The 19,802-nt window shown below is 42.0% G+C and overlaps 1 protein-coding gene across 1 annotated transcript in view; it reads right to left on the bottom strand.

The window, feature by feature from the left end:
• The window catches only part of qtrt2 (queuine tRNA-ribosyltransferase accessory subunit 2), a 35,069-nt gene extending 17,235 nt beyond the window's left edge, over positions 1–17,834 (bottom strand). The window contains exons 1-4 of the mRNA XM_041211901.1: positions 17,701–17,834; positions 3,986–4,321; positions 1,720–1,775; positions 367–443 (exon numbers count right to left, since the gene is read on the bottom strand). Coding sequence (XP_041067835.1) covers positions 367–443; positions 1,720–1,775; positions 3,986–4,185 — 333 coding nt within the window. The 5' untranslated portion in view covers positions 4,186–4,321; positions 17,701–17,834. The remainder of the gene's footprint in view (positions 1–366; positions 444–1,719; positions 1,776–3,985; positions 4,322–17,700) is intronic.
• Between the last annotated feature and the right edge of the window lie 1,968 nt (positions 17,835–19,802).

Below are 19,802 nucleotides of genomic sequence, written 5' to 3'. Positions count from 1 at the left end.
TTCATGCTTGGGTACTGCTCCATAGATATGAGAAATCCTTCAGCCAGATGTGTTGACACCAATCTTACAATCTACAGTCCCCACACAACCACTCAATATCAAAGCAAATATCAAGCTAGGAACCATCCTATGCAGTAAATTTATGGTGGAACTCCAATTATTCTGACTCTTAAATAACTGACAAAAGAATATTGTCTTTGAACATTCCACGATTTAGGTAGTAACACCCTAATCTCAAGTCAAATCTAACTATAGTAATAATGAAAAGCACTCCCGACAGCTTAGAAAAGAAGTGAATTAAAAGCAAAGCAAGAAAATCAGTCAAGTTTCCCTTAAATTCTGTTGCCACATTCATAACTAACTTACTTTGTTTGTGTTGTATCCTGATGGACATGGACTAGCAGGGTCATGCAAAGAACAGTACAGAACCGACTCTGGCATACCTGTCACAAAACAGAATGAAATAAATAACTTCTTTCAAATTGATCAAATGAGTGAAGTCTGAAACCACCAGTAACCAAATTACACTATCACGTGAGTGCACTGGGATCTGTAGAGTGGCATTAGTGATGTCCAAGCTTTATCCTAAACAAAAGTTTTACATCATAACAGCATAAATATTAAAATTAAAATGGGTGAAACTTAGAGGAATTAAGAGAATACAATTGATATGGGACATACATATTTACTGGGACTTAAAACAATCAATACTGTGCCAGATGGATTTGCAGAAAAAACACATTTGAAAAAGAGGGTCCAGTGTTTCAAGAGTTCATTTCTCTCTATTTCCAATTTCCAGCATTGGTGCTTACACTCTTACCAGTGTTCACTTTCAATTTATTGTAATGTTTCTTTTTATATATATATATATATATATATATAATGAAAGGGGATTCATTAGTAACTAACTAGTACTGTTCATTACAAGGCTTACCTGCATCAAAACAGAATTTGTTACCACTGAATACAATGATACATTTGTCACAAGACTAGATCTGTATAAATAATATGTAGACGATCTGGAACATATTCTAAAGTGAAACTGGGAACAATGGGCTGAATTCTCCTGTCGGCGAGCGGGGGCAGGGCCCGCTCACCGACACGTAAAATAACGCACGGTGACATCGGGCGGGCGTCCTGACATTGCTGCGCATCATTTAGATTGTCAGTTCAGCAAAGGCCTATTAAGGCTATTTAAAAACTAATTAACTCAATTAAATGAGCTGCCCACCCAACCTTAAGGTTGGCGGCAGGCGAAGAGCCCAGGCGGCCTTTGCATTTTTCATGAAACCTCATCCACGGGTGGGAAGAGTTTTCATGAAGTGTTTTAAAATCTGATGAAAATTTTTAAATTAATTCTTTGACATGTCCCAGCTCATGTGACAGTGTCCTCCTTTCCTCCTTTAATTAAATTTACACATCAAACTAAACTCCGAGGCACAGAGGTGCCTCAGGGATATTTCTGCGGTCTTCCTTGCATTTGCGCAAAAGAGCGCAAGAAATGACTCAGGGGATTCCCCCCACCCCGACTTGCACAGAGCGCGCTCAGCACTTCCAGGTGAGCATCACGATGGGCGGGCCTTAATTGGCCCACCTACGTAAAATGGCAGTGCAGCCCCAATCGGGGGTGCCGAGTGGGTTTGTGCCCGCCCCTGCACAACACCCTCGACATGGGGAAAATTTTTCCCAATATGTTTGCCCACAAAATAGAATCAATACCTATGAACTTTCCAATGCCTTCTTTATACTCCTCCAGAACTTCATGGTGCTCAGCGCTGAGGGCGAAAAAATAAACAAATACTATTTGTGCACAGAATAATACCAGAGATAAACAACAATAAGATATTTGATAAGCAAATATTCAGTGGTAAAGCTACAATCTTGTTAATGCAAACTTGGTAAAATCACAGTTTATAAACACGGCAAAATATAACTTTCAAGGTAGCTGTCAGGGCCAATGTATGGCCTCTGACTGATCAAGCCGTGTTTTATGGCAGAAATTCAATAAAGAACAAGAACTGAGTGGTGTAACAGGTCAAAATACATCTCTGTGACCTGGATATGAATCCAACCAGTTGAAGACCTCTTCTGTCTACTGGTTTCAAGGATCATGCATACAAACAGCATCAACATTCTCAATACAGTTTCAACTCTCAATTTCAATCACAGTGTGTGAGAGACTAACTCAATAAATCAGAGGACGAGACAGTAAATATAATTTACTCATTAACTCAACAAAAACTCCTAGCTCATATGCATTCATGTTACTACGGATTATAGCAACTATAGGGCTAATCAAAGCATATCATCTATTTTATTCTAAAATAATCTATTTCATAAGCATTATATTGATCCATGCAGCCAGGAGCTGAGGCCATACAGCCATGGGCTTCTCCAAGAAAGTGGTGCTCCAAAAGGAGTCTTCTTCCTACCTACAGCAGGTCATTTACAAAGTAGTCCATTCTAAGAACTAATATAATGTAGCCCAATCATGCAAGTTACGGTGTATTGCACTTTATGCTGTCCACACTGGACATATTAGAAAAACACTTCTTTAATATAATTGCAAGTTGTTACTGCACTTCTTGCCCTTGTACAATGCCTTCAAAAACTGTGTAGTCAGACAAATCTCAAAATCCCAGCTTCAATTCTGTTCTCTGCACCGAGTTAGCTGATCAGGCAATATGGCAGTAACACTCCTGGTAAAGGAGGGAAAAATTAGGCAGGCTCCAATTACTAGCACTAATAAAAACAAAAAAACTGCGGATGCTGGAAATCCAAAACAAAAACAGAATTACCTGGAAAAATTCAGCAGGTCTGGCAGCATCGGCGGAGAAGAAAAGAGTTGACGTTTCGAGTCCTCATGACCCTTTGACAGAACTTGAGTTCGAGTCCAAGAAAGAGTTGAAATATAAGCGGCTTATATTTCAACTCTTTCTTGGACTCGAACTCAAGTTCTGTCAAAGGGTCATGAGGACTCGAAACGTCAACTCTTTTCTTCTCCGCCGATGCTGCCAGACCTGCTGAGTTTTTCCAGGTAATTCTGTTTTTGTTTCCAATTACTAGCACTACCCAGCTGAAGGTGTGAAAGTCAGGCAAGGTCAGGATTGATCTCCACTGTAATGGCTTCCACTGCTGATTAGCCTGCAAACAACCAATGTCTACGTTCTCACTTGGGTGAGTTACTGGAAGATCGTGACCTACAAGCCAGTAACAATTCAAACGTTACTGGCAGAGAAGGGGAGCAAAACTGGCAAAGTAAGGGTAATAAATAATCAGCATTGTGCTATTTTTATTTTAAAAATTATTCCTGCAGTTTTAATGCTGCATTGGTGTCAATATAAAGTGGTCTTGGGTGCACATCGATGTGGAATTGGCAATAACTCAGTTAGGTCCCAATCCTATGCACAAGTGGTACAAGACCTCCCTCTCACACCCGCTTAGGTTCACGTCAGGTTCAGTGTAAAAGATCAGCAAGCAGCATTGATTTAGACTTATCACTAGATTTGAACAATTGTTTCTACACAGAAAGGTAATAGAACATGGAATGCTTTAATACAAGTGGCTATTGAGGTGCAGTCTATACTCTTTAAAAAGGAACTGATTAAGTGTTTGAAAAGCAGGAACATAAACAATAAAGAGCAAAGGACAGGACCTGCCACCTTACTCTCAATGTTTTCAAAGTTAGTGAAGAATGCAGGTGTTCCCACCCAATGTTACAATGAAGCATAGCACAGGACTACTGGTACTTATTTATTGCAACACAGCAATTAGAAAATTGATATCACACTACATACATAGAGCTCCAGGACTCTCACTATAACTGAAGACAAAGAAACTTCTTTTGATGGACACACCTGAATTAATCCAACCCAGGTCAATGTTGGTCTTTGAGTGCTTTGGAATACTGCTACGTTTTACCACGTACTTATATTTGCATTATAATCCAAGGGCAAAAGAAAAAATGTTTTATACTTGCACATACAGTGTAGATAATGTCAGGTGCACAGGTTCAGGAACTCCTTCTATAAGGCCGAGTGTGTCGTGAGTCAGATGTGGAGCTGTGCCTGTACGGGTATAAAGCAGACAACCAGGAATATCGAGGCTTTTACTGCCATTCCGTCCTACTTCAATCAGTTTACCATGGCGACATCCATTTATAACACGGGAGAGGATTAACTTCATCTTTCTGGCTGAACAACCTTGTATGTGTGCAGTTCAGATTGGTAGATCTTTTATTGCATGCAGGCAGACTGTTAAATGGGTTGGCTAATAGATGGCTTGTATAGCCCATGAGAAATACGCAATTGTGTTGCAGTTTCTGTAAAAAGATAAAGGGTAACAAAGAGTATTTTACCATACGCTATTATACAGAGTAAATTCATACTGGCTAACATCAAATGAAAATTATCACCCTATTTTCCACAATTATCAAGTGATGGGTGGTGATTTTTGTGCCTCTATGAGTAAACGATGTTAGCACCAGGCAACAGGGCAATTTTCTGTGTCGCCATCCAAGAACCCTCAAATTACATGCACCCTGGCCAAGAGAAGGATAGATAAGCTGCCTGTTCTGTCCTGTCAAAGTTTTATTCCCATTTCACCAGAACAAACTTACCTTCTTGCACCAGCAAGAAGGTTTGCATTTCCCACCCAAATCATCATGATGCCCATGGGGTGTTCCAAACTGCAGGCAATTCCCCGCAGTCAACTTTGTGTTTCTCCTGTGAATTTTATGAGCTTTGTCCATCGTTTGGTCAGAAAGCGAATTTAATTTAAAACTATTCTGACCTCATTGAGATGAAAGTTTATCCTACAATTTGACAACAATCATCAGGTCAACCCCATCACTGCCGAGCAACAAAGATATATCCCAGTGAGGAAGAAGGATTGTAGGCAGCGGATAAACCAACCATGTTAAAGATAGTATCAAATTAAAAGAAAAGACATACAATGTGGCAAAGATTGGTGGTAAGCCAGAGGATTGGGAAAGTTTTGAAAACCAAAAGGTGGCCAAAAAAACAATAAAGAGGGAGAAGATCAACTTTGAGGGTAAACTAGCAAGTAATATAAAAATGGATAGTAAGAGCTTCTTTAAGTATATAAAAAGGAAGAGAGAGGACAAAGTGAACATAAGCTCCTTACTGAATGAGGCTGGGGAAATTATAATAATTGGGAAACCAGGAAAAGGAAGAGGAGTTGAATAAATTCTCAGTTTCACAGTAGAAGACACTAGCATTCCAAAAATACTAAATAATCAAGGGACAAAAGGGCAGGAGGAGGAAATAAATACAATAACTATTACTAGACGAAACGTACCAGGGAAACTAATGCGGCTAAAGGCCGATAAGTCCTCTGGACCTGATGGGTTGCATCCTAGGATATTAGAGAAAGTAACTAGAGATAATGGATGGACTGGTAATCTTCCAAGAATCCTTACATTCTGGATAAATTCCAGAGGATTGGAAAACTGCCAATGTAACAACCTTATTCAAAAGGGAAGACAAAAAACAGGTAACTATAGGCCAGTTAGCTTAACATCTTTCATTGGGAAAATGTTATGAGTCTATTATTGTCATGGAGGGATTAATCTTCATGCTATTGGAATATAATGCTATTGGAAATTATTTTTTTAAAATTGAGTTTAGTGGTGTCTGTGTCTGTGTGTGTGTGTGTGTGTGTGTGTGTGTGTGTGTGTGTATATATATATATATATATATATATATATGTGCCTTAATTGGATTAAAGCCTGCTTGTCTGGGTGTTTTGATGTATAGAAAGAAGTAGGTTTGAAATGGTAATTAGCTAAACATGGGGAAGTTTAGAAACAAAGGTATCAAGGGGGCAATTTGCATTTTTAAATAAAGCGTTCAAAAGAATAGGTGAAATCTTGCATCTACTAGAAGGTGCCAAGCAATGTGTTTTTTTTAACTAATAAAATTGGTGGAATCAAAGGGCGTTATTGTTAGAAGAGGTGAAATTAAAAACCTAGTAACTCAAAGGGAAATTTACATTCAAAGGAAAAGCTAGGTATAAACAGGAAGGAGTTTGTGTGTAAGGCAGAGGCATTTAAGATCTAACCAGCCTGTACACCTGCAACTATGTCTGCAAGGAATCTAATTTTGAATTCATATGGATAAGTGTGCTCTATGTGCTCTAAATTTATGAGTTTTACTGTTGCCTTAACGGGGGTGTAACTCAGAATCAGATTAATTTGGGGATTTTTGTAGTTATTATAGTAGTAATTTTGTAGATATATGTGTGTGCTTACAATTTTTCTTGTATTAATAAACATTTAATTTAGTTTTATAAAAAACCTCTCGAGACTCAGTGGTCTTACTACTAGTGAATTCAAAGCCTGCATCTCGAAACATACAAACTGCAAAAATGGATAATGACAGTTGTTTCAAATTTCCCTGTGGGATTTGAACAACTCAGCCCTTACCATCAGCAGTGTCATAATAATTATAAAGGATGTAATAACAGAGCATTTTGAAATCCATAATATAACCAAGCAGAGTCAGCATGGCTTCATGAAGGGGAAATCATGCCTGACAAATTTATTAGAATTCTTTGAGGAGGTAACAAGCAGGATAGATAAAGGGAAACCAGTGGATGTAATACATTTGGATTTCCAAAGGCACTCAATAAGGTACGGCACATAAGGCTACTTAATAAGATAAGAGCCTATGGTGTTGGATGTAGTATATTAGCATGGATAGAGGATTGGTTAATTAGTAGAAGACAGAGAGTTGAGATAAGGGGGGGGCATTTTCAGGATGGCAACCTGTAACTAGTGGAGTGCCACAGGGACCAGTACTGGGGCCACAATTATTTGCAATATATATATATAAATGACTTGGATGAGGGAAGTGAGTGTACTATCACCAAGTTTGCGGATGACACAAAAATAGGTGGTGAGGACGACACAAAGAGTTTACAGAGGGATAAAGTGAGTGGGCAAAAACTTGGCAGATGGAATATAATGTGGGAAAATGTGAGGTTATGGACTTTGGCAGGAAGAATAGAGGAGCTGAATATTATTTAAATGGAGAAAGACTGCAGAAAGCTGCAGAACAGAGAGGTTTGGGGGTCCTCATGCATGAATCATAAAAAGCTAGCATACAAATTCAGCATGTAATGGGGATGGCAAATGGAATGTTGGCCTTTATTTCAAGGGGAACAGAGTATTAAAATAGGGAAATCTTACTAAAACCATAGAATGCACTAGTTAGACCACACTTATAGATTTGGTCCCCTTACCTAAGGAAAGATGTACTGGCATTGGAGGCAGTCCACAGAAGGTTCACTAGGTTGATTCCAGGTATGGAGGGATTTTCTTATGAGGAGAGCTTGAGTTGGGCCTTTACTCATTGGAATTTGGAAGAATGAGAGGCAATCTTATTGAAACATATAAGATTCTTAGGTGGCTTGACAGGGTGGATGCTGAGGTTGTTTTGCCTTATGGGAGAGTCTAGAACCAGAGGGCATAGTCTTAGTGTAAGGGGTCGCCCATTTAAGACAGAGATGAGGAGGAATTTCTTCTCTCAGAGGGTAGTGAATCTGTGGAATTCTTTACCGCAGAGGGCTGTAGCAGCTGGGTTGTTAAGTATATTCAAGGCTGAGATAGACAGATTTTTAACCTGTAAGGAAATCAAGGGTTATGGGGAAAAGGCAGGAAAGTGGAGTTGAGGGATATCAGATCAGTCATGATCTCATTGAATGGCGGAGCAAACTCGATGGGCCGAATGGCCTATTTCTTTTCCTACATCTTATGGATTCATGGAGCCCCAAAAGAACATCATCTTTAATTATTAATAATCAATTCCTTTCTTTCATTTTTCTTTAATTATACATCCATCCTTCATAAATATTTGAGTTTTAGCTTTGTTCTGCTTCACTTTTTCTTTGCCTTTTTTGACTCTTAATTTATCCACCTATTTCACTTATTTCTTCTTCTGTTTACTTTGTTACCATTGTTTCTATGCTCAGTCTGTTTTTGATGTACAGTCCCCAATGCCAATCGCTAGTCTCAAGATAAGCTTGTCAACATTCGTATCACTCTATTAGAACCAAATAGCTACATCAAAATTCTATTAGTGATGAAGCTACCAAACTCAATTTCCAATTATTACAGACATAGTGAAACTCAGCAAGGACCAGGACTGCTCAGCAACCTTTACAAGGCTTTTAAAATTAATGAACAATGATAAAGGGCCATGGCTGGTCATGTAGGACACTACAAAAGGTTGAGGAGAGGATGAGGTAACTCTGGAGGTAGTAATTTGGAGACACCATGTTTGGGTTTTAAGGCCTGACAGTTGAAGGAGAAATAAAATACTAAGGTCTAAGAATGACGGATCATCTCCTACAGAATACTTCCTCCAACAACTTTCAGATTAGTAAAATCCAATGTGATGTCACCTAGTCACTATGAACACATATGCACATTAGGAGCAGGAGGAGACCATAAGACATAGGAGCAAAAATTAGGCCATTCGGCCCATCGAGTCTGCTCCACCATTCAATCATGGCTGATAAGTTTCTCAACCTCAATCTCCCACCTTCTCCCCGTAACCTTTGATCCCCTTACCAATCAAGAACCTATCTATCTCGGTCTTAAATACACTCAATGACCTGGCCTCCACAGCCTTCTGTGGCAATGAATTCCATAGATTCACCACTCTCTGGCTAAAGGAGTTTCTCCTCATCTCCGTTCTAAAAGGTCTTCCCTTTACTCTGAGGCTGTGCCCTCGGGTCCTAGTCTCTCCTACTAATGGAAACATCTTCCCCATGTCCACTATATCCAGGCCTTTCAGTATTCTGTAAGTTTCAATCAGATCCCCCCTCATTCTTCTAAACTCCATCGAGTATAGACCCAGAGTCCTCAAACGTTCCTCATATGTTAAGCCTTTCATTCCTGGCATCATTCTCGTGAACCTCCTCTGGACCCTCTCCAGGGCCAGCACATCGTTCCTGAGATACAGGGCCCAAAATTGCTCACAATATTCTAAATGTGGTCTGACCAGAGCCTTATAAAGTCATGCAGCCCCTTGCATCTGCTCCACCATTTGATAAGATCATGGCCCAAGCCTTCCTGTCTGTCCCCTATATCCTCTCACTCCCTTGTCAATCAAGAATCTATCTAACTGAGCCTTAAAAATATTCAATGACCCTGCCTCCACTGCTTTCTGGGGAAGAGAATTCCACAGACTAATGACTCCAGAGAAAAATTTTCACCTCATCTCCATCTTAGACAGGAGATCTCTTGTTTTAAAACTGTGTCCCCTAGTCCTAGTCTCTTCCACAAAGGGAAACATCTTTTCAATATTGACCCTGACAAGACTCCTTAGGATCTTAAAAGCAAAATACTGCGGATGCTGCAAATCTGAAATAATAACAGAAAACGCTGAAAAAACTCTGCAGGCCTGACAGCATCTATGGAGAGAGAAACAGAGTTAACGTTTCGAGGCCTTATGACCCTTCTTCAGAGCTCTGACGAAGGGTCATACGGGCTCGAAACGTTAACTCTGTTTCTCTCTCCACAGATGCTGTCAGACCTGCTGAATTTTTCCAGCATTTTCTGTTTTTATCCCCTCAGGATCTTATATATTACAATAAGATCAACTATCAATTTTGTAAATTCCAATGGTTACAGGCCCAAACTGCCCTCCCTCTCACCATAAGATAACCCCTCCATCCAGGAATCAGCTTTCCACTGCAGTTATATCCTTTCTTAAATAAGGAGACCAAAACTGTACACAGTACTCTAGAAGTGGTCTCACCAACACCCTGTACAACTTTAGCAAAACTTAGCTACTTTTATATTCCATGCCCCTTGCAATAAATGCCAACATTCCATTTGCCCTCCTAATCACCTGCTATACCTGCATACTAACTTTTTGTGATTCATGTATTAGGACACCCAGATCCCTCTGTACCACAGAGTTCTGCAAACTCCCTCCATTTAAATTATATACTGCTTTTCTATTCTTCCTAAGTGGACATATTTTCCCACATTATACTCCATCTGCCAAATTGTTTGCCTCTCAATTAACCTATGTCCCTTTGCAGATTCCTTGCGACCTCTTCACATGTCACTCTCCTACCTATCTTAGTGTCATCAGCAAAGTTGGCAATCATACATTTGGTCCCTTCATCCAAATCATTGATATAGATTGTAAATAGTTGAGACCCCAGCACTGATCCCCATGGCACTCCATTCGTTATATCTTGCCAATCCAAAAATGACCTATTAATCCTTACTCTCTGTTTCCTGTGAGCATCCTCTATCTATGCTGACCTGTTAGCCCCTACTCCATAAGCTCTTAACAGTATTTTGTGTAGTAATCTTTGATGGGGCACCTTGTTAAATGATTTCTGGAAATTCAAGTCCACCACACTATTTTCTGGTTTACTTCTAATTCACCTTTACTCTTGTAAACTTGGTGGTGTCTCGGCCTAATATCCTTTATCTTAGTTTATTAGTTTTAAAAAACCTTGCAAAAGTTTCACACTGAGAAAATCTGTCTGTCTGTGTTTTACTATTTCTGTAGTGCTTTGAGTGCATGGAAATTGATTTTTGGGAGCTTCATCACTTGTCAAGTAATTAAATTCTGGTGTCAAATTTAAAATCTGCCTCTGATGGAGTGATGTTAATGTTTACCTTAGGGCTGGCAATACACAAAAATCAATAGTTTGTATTTACATAACAGCTCTAACTAGTAAACTGCCTCAACGTGCTTCACAGGAGCATAATCAAACAAAATTTGACACTGAGACACACGAGGAGATATTAGGACAGATGGGCAAAAGTTTGTTCAAAGAGGCAGGTTTTAAGGATCCTATTAAAGGAGGAAAGATAGAGAGATTTAGGGAGAGCTTAGGCCCTAGTCCACCAATGGCAGAGCAATTAAAATCAGGGATGCTCAGGAGGCCAGAATTGGGGGTGTACAGATATTTCAGAGAGACGTGAGACTGGAGGAGATTAGAGATAGGATGGGGTGAGGCCATGAAGGGATTTTTAAACAAGGATAAAAATTTAAAATAGAGGTATTGCTGAATCGGGAACCAATGTAGGACAGCGAGTACAAGGGTGATGGGTGAACAGAATATGGTGGACATTAGGACACAAATAGGAGAGATTTGGATGACCTAAAGTTTATGGAAGACAAAATATTGGAGGCCAGCCTGAAAAGATTGGAATAGTCAAGTCCAGAGGCTAACAAAGGTGAAATGAGTGTTTTAGCAGGTAACCTGATGCAGGGTTGGAGTCAGACAATGTTACAGAGGTGGAAGTCTTGGTGAAGAAGATATGTGGCAGCAGCTCATCTCGGGTCAAATACGGCACACAAAAGTTATAAATGGTCTGGCTCAGCCTCAGAAAGTTGCCAGGGAGAGGGATGGAGTCGGTGGCTAGAGAACAAAGTCTGTGGCAGGGACTAAAGACAATGACTCAGTCTTCTTTATTTGGAAGAAATTTTTACTCATCCAGTATTGGACGTTAGAGAAGCAGTGAAGTAGTGTAGTCGAGAGAGGTGGTGCTGAGGTAGAGGGTGTCATCAGCATATAAGTAGAACCTGATGTTATGTTTTCAGATGATGTCGCCAAGGGGCATAATGATGAAAATGAGAAGAAATCATGTGAGACTGGTCTTCAATAAAATACAGTGGAGATCTGGGGAGAACAAGCATGTAGTATGCCAACTGCAGAGTCAAGAGTGAAGAGAAGACTGTAATTGTAAAAATATTGATAAAGAACTGTAACAAGAGAAAGGAGTAGAAGGTGGAATGGATGTTGAACGTTGGAGGTAAGAGGGAAATCGCCCATTGTAAGAAAAGGTTTTCTTACAAACCATCCAAAGTATTGATGCAGATAATAGAAAGACACTCACATGATGCAGGATTAGCATTCAAGCTTTGGAAAGAACTGTTGTTTCACAGAGGGTTAGAAGTTGCTTAGAGGAAAATAAGGATTTGACATGATAGAGGCAAACAGGTTCTTGGAGGTAGTTTCACCAATGGAAGAAGTGTAGAAGTTCCATTTGAGAGAAGATAGTGATACCAAGAATATAGATAAATGAAGAAAAATGCTGATAGCATGACTGAATTCTTGTTTACTTATGATTTGCAACTTCTTGTTGGTTTTATATTATTCACCTGAAGCACATGTATTCAAAATCAGCTGCAAATTTTATACAGCTGACCACAAGCGTGCAGTGGAGGAATCAGCCTCCAACTCATTCTTGTACAAGATATTTTCAATGGTAAAACACTTGCAAGCTATTTGCTGGCCATAAGAATTTTCAGACAATGAATATTTGTGTGAATTTACAAGTATAGTTGCCATTGGCTGCATAAACCTGTGAAGACACAATCTTTCTTTTGGTTTGCATAAAGAGACACCACAAGAATTTTTGGTGGATTGCGAAAAACATTGAGCATAACAGTTCAATGTATGGTAACCACATCATCCGTCAGAAGTCAATGATAATTTTTTTTTTGATAAAAATTGTTTGGAAGCAAATCTGCAGAACTAACCTTGTTTCATGTTCTTCGATCAAATATCAGGAATTTACAGTACAAAACAAGAGGCTATTGGGCCCCCCTTGTCTGGTGTTGGTTCTTTAGGAACATAGGAACAGGAGTAGGCCATTTAGACGGTTGAGCCTGCTCCACCATTCAGTACGATCATGGCTGATCATCTACTTCAAGGCCTTATTCCCACACTATCCATATGTCCCTTTATGTCATTGGAATTTAGAAGTCTGTCATCTCTACTGCAATGTACTAATCCCACAGTTCCATATCTTGCACTATTTCAAATATTTATTCACTTTTCCCTTAAAAGATCTAGTGACCTATCTCAACTATTCCCAGTAGCAATGCATTCAATGCTACAATAAATAAACCCAACACCTATCAAATTAACCAGACGTTATTAAAATAAAACAGTTGACTGTGTAATTATATTGAAATCAAATGCAGTAACCGCTTTCTACTAATACATAAATTTGGCCGTTAACTGTTGCTTTCTGCAAATAACAGTTCCATATCAAAACTTTTGGCAGAAATCTGCCCTCTGGACAAAAATAATAGTGTGTGGCTCTCAATGCAATCCAAATGTCCTAGCCTTTGGTTGAGAGCACAGCAAATAATTTATATACAATGAGAATTCCTTTTGACAACTCCAAACAACATGCTCATTATGCGAGGTACTGGCTCAGTGGTACTGTTGCTGGACTAGTAAACCAGAGACCAAGGGTAATGCTCTGGGGACCTAGGATCAAATCCCACCACAGCAGATCATGAAATCCGGATTCAATAAAAATCTTGAATTAAAACCATTGTCAATTGTCGGTTCACCAAAGTCCTTAAGGGAAGGAAATCTGCCATGCCTACCAGGTCTGGCCTATATGTGACTCCAGGCCATACAGCAATGTGATTGATCCTTAATTGCCCCCATGAAATGGCCTTGCAAGCCACTCAGTTCTATCAATCGGCTAAAAAGGGCTACGGCCAAAATTGGGAAAGCTGTCTCACAGACTAGTCAACCAATAAAGTCATACTCACGGAATCACACCTTACAGGTCATGTCCCAGACACACCATCGCTGGGTATGTCCTATCCCACCGGCAGGACAGACCCAGCAGTGGTGGCAGCAAAGTGGTATAGAGTCAGGAGGGAGTTGGTCGGAGAGTCCTCAACATCGACTCTGGCCCCCATGGAGTCTCATGGCATCAGATCAAGCATAAGCAAGGAAACCTCCTGCTGTTTACCACATACTGTCCCCCTCAACTGATCAATCATGACTCCTCCATGTTGAACACCACTTGGGGTAAGTACTGAGGGTGGCAAGGGCGCAGAATGTACTTTGGGTGAAGGACTTCAATGTCCATCACCAACAGTAGCTCAGTAGCACCACTACTGACCAAGCTGGCCCAGTCCTAAAGGACATAGCTGCTAGACTGGGTCTGTGGCAGATGGTGAGGGAACCAACAAGAGCAAAAAAACATCACCCTCACCAACCTGCCTGCTGCACATGTATCTGTCCTTGACAGTATCGGCAGGAGTGACCACTTCACAGTCCTTGTGGAGACAACGTCCCATCTCCACATTGAGGATAGCCTCCTTCATGTTGCGTGGCACTACCACTGTTCTAAATGGGAAAGATGTTCAACAGATCTAGCAACCATCAACAGCAGCAGAATTGTACTCAACCACAATCTGTATCTTCATGGCCCACCATGTCCCCACTTTATCATTACCACCGAGCCAGGGGATCAACCTTCGTTCAAACAAGAGTGCAGGAGAGCAAGCCACGAGCAGCACCAGACATACCCAAAATCGAGGTGTCAGTCTGGTGAAGCTACAAGACAGGACTACTTGCATGTCAATCAACATAGTAGCAAGTGATAGACATATTTCAGCGATTCTGCAACCAACGGATTAGGTCTAAGTTCTGCAGTACTGCCACATCCAGTTGTGAATAATAGTGAACCATTAAACAACTCACTAGAGGAGGAGGCTCCACAAACATCCCCTTCCTCAATGATGGAGGAGCCCAGTGCACCAGTGCAAAAGATAAGGCTTAAGCATTCGTAACAATCTTCAGCCAGAAGTGCTGAGTGGATGATCCATGGCGGCATCCTCTGGAGATTCCCAACATCACAGATGCCAGTCTTCAGCCAATTTGATTCACTCCACCTTCACCATTGACAGCAGTGCTTCCATGGCTCCTTAGGCAGCACTACCATCTAGAAGGTCAAGGGCAGAAGATCTATGGGAACACCACCAGCTGGAAGTTCCACTCCAAGCCACTCACAATCCTGACTTTGAAATATATCACCATTCCTTCACTGGTTCCTGGGAGTTCCTGGAACTCCCTTCCTAACAGCACAATGGGTGTACCTACACCACAAGGACTGGAGTGGTTGAAGGAGGCAGCTCATCACCACCTTCGCAAGGGTAATTAGGGATGGGCAATAAATGCTGGCCTAGCCAACGATGCCCACATCCCATAAATGATTTTTTTTAAAAATCAAAAAATGGCTGAAGGCTCTGGATACTACAAAGGCTATAGGCCCTGACAATGTTCAGGCAATGGTACTGAAGACTTGTGCTCCAAAACTTGCGTGCCCCTAGCCAAGCTGTTCCAGTACAGCTACAAAACTGACATCTACCCAGCTATGTGGAAAATTGCCCAGGTATGACCTGTACACAAAAAGCAGGACAAATCCAACCCAGCAAATTACCACCCCATCAGGTTACTCTCCAGCATTAGCAAAGTGATGGAAGGTGTCACCATCAGTGCTATCAAGCATCATTTGCTTAGCAATAACCTGCTCAAAGATTTTCAGCTTGGGTTCCGCCAGGGTCACTCAGCTCCTGATCTCGTTACAGCCTTAGCTCAAACACAGACAAAAGAGCTGAACTCCCAAGGTGAAGTGAGAGTGACTGTCCTTGACTTCAAGGCAGCATTTGACCGAGTGTAGCATCAAGGTACCCAAGCAGAACTGGAGTCAGGGTGGAAACTCTCCGCTGGTTGGAGTCGTACCTATCACAAAGGAAGATGATTGTGGTCATTGGAGATGAATCATCTCAGCTTCAGGACATCACTGCAGGAGTTCCTCAGGGTCGTGTCCTAGCCACAACCATCTTCAGCTGCTTCATCAATGACCTTCCTTCCATCGTAAGGTTAGTAGTGAGGATGTTCACTGATGATTGCACAATTTTCATCACCATTGATACCGCCCTTTGATATTCAATGGCATTAATAACACTGAAGGCCCCACTATCAACATCCTGAGCGGGGTTACCATTGACCAGAAACTGAACTGGACTAGCCATGTAAATACTGTGGCTACAAGAGCGAGAAGGTGGCTAGGAATCCTGTGGAGATTAACTCATCTCCTGATTCCCCAAAGCCTGTCCACCATCTACAAGGCACAAGTCAGGAGTGTGATGGAATACTCTCCACTTCCCTGGATGAGTGCAGCTCTCACAACACTCAAGGAGCTTGACACCATCCAAGACAAAGCAGCCCGCTTGATTGGCACCCCATCTACAAACATTCACTCCCTCCACCACCGACACACAGTGGCAGCAGTGTGTACCATCTACAGATGCACTGTAGGAACTCACCAAGCCTCCTTGGGAAGCATCTTCCAAACCCATCTAGAAGGACAAAGGCAGCAGATATATGGGAACACCACAACCTGGAAGTTCCCCTCCAAGTCACTCACCAACCTGACTTAGAAATATATCACCGTACCTTCATTGTTGCTGGGTTAAACGCCTGGAACTCCCTCCCTAGCAGCACTGTGGGTGTACCTACACCACAAGGATTGCAGCGGTTCAAGAAGGTAGCTCACCACCACCTTTTCAAGGGCAATCAGGGATGGGCAATAAATGTTGACCTATCCAGCGATGCCCACATCCCGTAAGTGAACAAAACAAACATGAATTCTATACTAGAAGTATGGATAGGACTGCTTGTCTGTAACTATTGAATAGTTAACTCAAAATCTAATTATTGAATACAAATACTTGTAGATTGTAAAGCTGTAGCTCTTCCAAAGCTCGAGCTGGACTGCTTCAAGCAGGGTTGGGATTATTAAATAGGGTTCAAATTGGCAGCTGCAGTAATACTAACACTTCCCAAGTCAGAAAAAGCATTGGAGAGGTGGAGTTGGAAAATGTCTTCTTTCTTCAGAGCTTTTCGTGTTCTCCTAATTTCTGTACCCAAAATCATGCCTCAACCAGCACCACCAAAAGCAGGCTGAGTAGTCATTTATCACATTGTTTGGGAAACCTTGTCATGTGCAAACTGACTTCCCCTCTTGCCTGCGATCTTCAAAATTAATGCATTGACCCTGAAGCATTTTGTGATATCTTGAGGCCACAAATAATGCTAAGTAACCTATTAATTTTTTTCCAAGTGCGTGCCATGAGCTCCTATGTCCCTGAGGTTGCATCATATTCATTGTTTGGTGCACCAGTACAAAGATCTTTTTAGACTCATACAATGGAAATTATTCAAGTGACAGAAATTATTCTACTCCTTTTAGTCCCTACAGGAAATAATTAATAGTTTCAAACTAATATTTTTCACATACTTTTTAACATATTTGATGAACACCTTTTAGTTACATTCTGAAATTCGCTTTTCAATTGTGGCTATTAGGCCAGCACTTACTGTTTGGCAGATTTCTAACACCATTTGCAAACCAGAAGACTATCACTTTTGCTGATGCCAACTTTATATTTCCAGATTCTTTTAACTCACAGTGCAGCAGTGGGGTTCGAATTCACGTTCTCTAAATTAGTTATCCAGTTACTTAAACACTAATCTATCTGATTATATCAATGAATCGATGTGTTACAGCAACGCTTACGAAATATGTTGATCTCACTTTGATGTGGTGCTCCTGTTTCACAGCTTTTTTGTCAGTGATCTATACAATATATACAGAGCTCTGCTGGGTTGTAAAGAGCAAAATTCACCGACTTTCACTTACTGTGGTCAGCACCCAATCTGACCACCCAGAAATAAGCTCTAGGCTGATATTAAGGGCGGGTGGAAGCGCTGGGAGTGGATCTGTTTGCTATGCCACGTCCTCTCTACCTTTAAAGGCCTAACAGCGTCAGTGCCTTTCTTGAAGTGAACAGCAACAGCCATTCTAATAAAAAGACACCTCACCTGCACATGGAACCCCAGAACGTCCCGACAGCCACTCCGAAGCCCAGCCAATCAAACGGCCGGAAGCGTCCCGGCGTCATGGGAGGAGCTGCTCTGGGGCTCACGTTTCCGAATCGACCTTTGTTCCGGACGCGTGTGTGTGTTGGGGCGGGGGGGTCTGGGGTTCTGCGAAACGAGCTCTCGGAGCATGCGCAGTAGTAGGCGTTCCTGCGAGAGGAGGTCCGTGGTGTGGAGCCTCGGCCTCGGAGCATGCGCAGCAGCCAGTGTTCCTTTGAGCGGCGGTTTGTGAATGGGAAAAAAACAAAAAAACTGCGGATGCTGGAAATCCAAAACAAAAACAGAATTACCTGGAAAAACTCAGCAGGTCTGGCAGCATCGGCGGAGAAGAAAAGAGTTGAAGTTTCGAGTCCTCATGACCCTTCGACAGAACTTCTGTCGAAAGGTCATGAGGACTCGAAACTTCAACTCTTCTCCGCCGATGCTGCCAGACCTGCTGAGTTTTTCCAGGTAATTCAGAAACTGTGTTGGCGGAAGGGTTGAGAAACAGAGGACACCGATTGAGGAAAAACTTCACGTATACGGTTAGCATCTGGAATGGGCTGTGTGAGGGTTTGTTGGAGGCAGAGTCATGGAATGTTTGCAGCACAGAAGGAGGCCATTCAGTCCTTCACTTCTGTGTCAGTTCTCTGCTGGAGCAATATACCTAGTGCCACTCCCCTACCTTTTCCCCAGAGCCCTGCAAATTTTTCCTCTTTAGATAGTGATCCAATTCCCTATGGAAAACCACAATTAAATCTGCCACCACACACTCAGGCAGTGCATTCCAGAGCCAAACGCTTGTTGCATAAAAAGATGTTTTCCTCATGTTGCTTGATCAGCACACCATCCACCACCAATGCACAGTGAGCAGTTTCTACTACCAACAAGGTGCACTTCAGCAACTCACCAAGAATCCTTTGACAGCACGTTTTAAATACATGGGCCCATAACACCCCCATCACCAGATTTGGGGGTTACCCCAAAGATGCACTGGGGAATCCCTCTGGCAAGTACCCAGGTAAGGTTTGCATGGCAATTACTCAGCTGTGCACACTTCCTCTGGAAAATTGCACTGGGAACTGTCCGAAAATGTGATTTAAATCGCAAACTTTGGATGGTTCCACTGGGGTTATACCATTAGTTACCTGGAAAAAGTTAGAAGAATTAAAGCTTCTAACTTCTGAGTAACTATTGTGAAGACCCAGACTGACCCCATGTGACTCCCCCTACCCCTGAACCCTGCCACCACTGGACTCCCTGAAGTCCCCTACCCACCACGGACTTGCACCCCTCCCCACCAACCTCGGACACCCCCCCCAACATTTCCCCCCCCCCCCACAAACTCAGAGACCCCCCCAGACTTTGGACCCCCCCCAACCACCAACTCAACCACCACCACCGCCCCCCCACAACAACACCCGGACCCCCCCCCCCCCCCCAAGACCCGGACCAACCCCTGGACTACTGCACCCCGCCCAACAATCCCCCCAAAACATCCTCCCAGACACACCCATCCCCCAAATCCTACCTACTTACCTTAGACACTTACCTTCCCCTGGCCTGTCAATTTCCCTGGTCCTTTAAACTTACCTGCTTTATGACAGCTAGTGCTGTAAAAAAGGAGCATGGCCTCCTTGAATATGCTGGATCTACACTTTGCTGGGGCCTGCGAGGATTCTTTCGATGCAGGCCCCAAGCAGCTCCAGAGAATGAAAGTGGCAGTGTTATTTTCAAGTCCAGGTAAGTATGCATTTATTTCTTCTAATTTCTATGGGCCAGCACTCTACAGAGGTTACGGCCCATGATCTCTACCACCTGGAAGGACAATGGAAGCAGGCGCACAGGAACATCACAAACTGCATGTTTACCTCCAAGTCACACACATCCTGACTTTTAACAATATCGCCATTTCTTCACTGTTGCTGGGCCATAAACCTGGAATTCCCTTCATTAAAGTACTGTGGGTGTAGCTACACCACATGGACTGCAGCAATTCAAGAAGATTGCTCACCACCACTTTCTTGAGGACAGTTAGGGATTGACAACAAATCTTGCCAGTGACG

Source organism: Carcharodon carcharias, chromosome 18, assembly GCF_017639515.1.
Source record: "Carcharodon carcharias isolate sCarCar2 chromosome 18, sCarCar2.pri, whole genome shotgun sequence".
Lineage (NCBI taxonomy): Eukaryota > Metazoa > Chordata > Chondrichthyes > Lamniformes > Lamnidae > Carcharodon > Carcharodon carcharias.
Note: the sequence above shows the minus strand (reverse complement) of the source record. Positions and strands in the feature narration are given on the sequence as shown.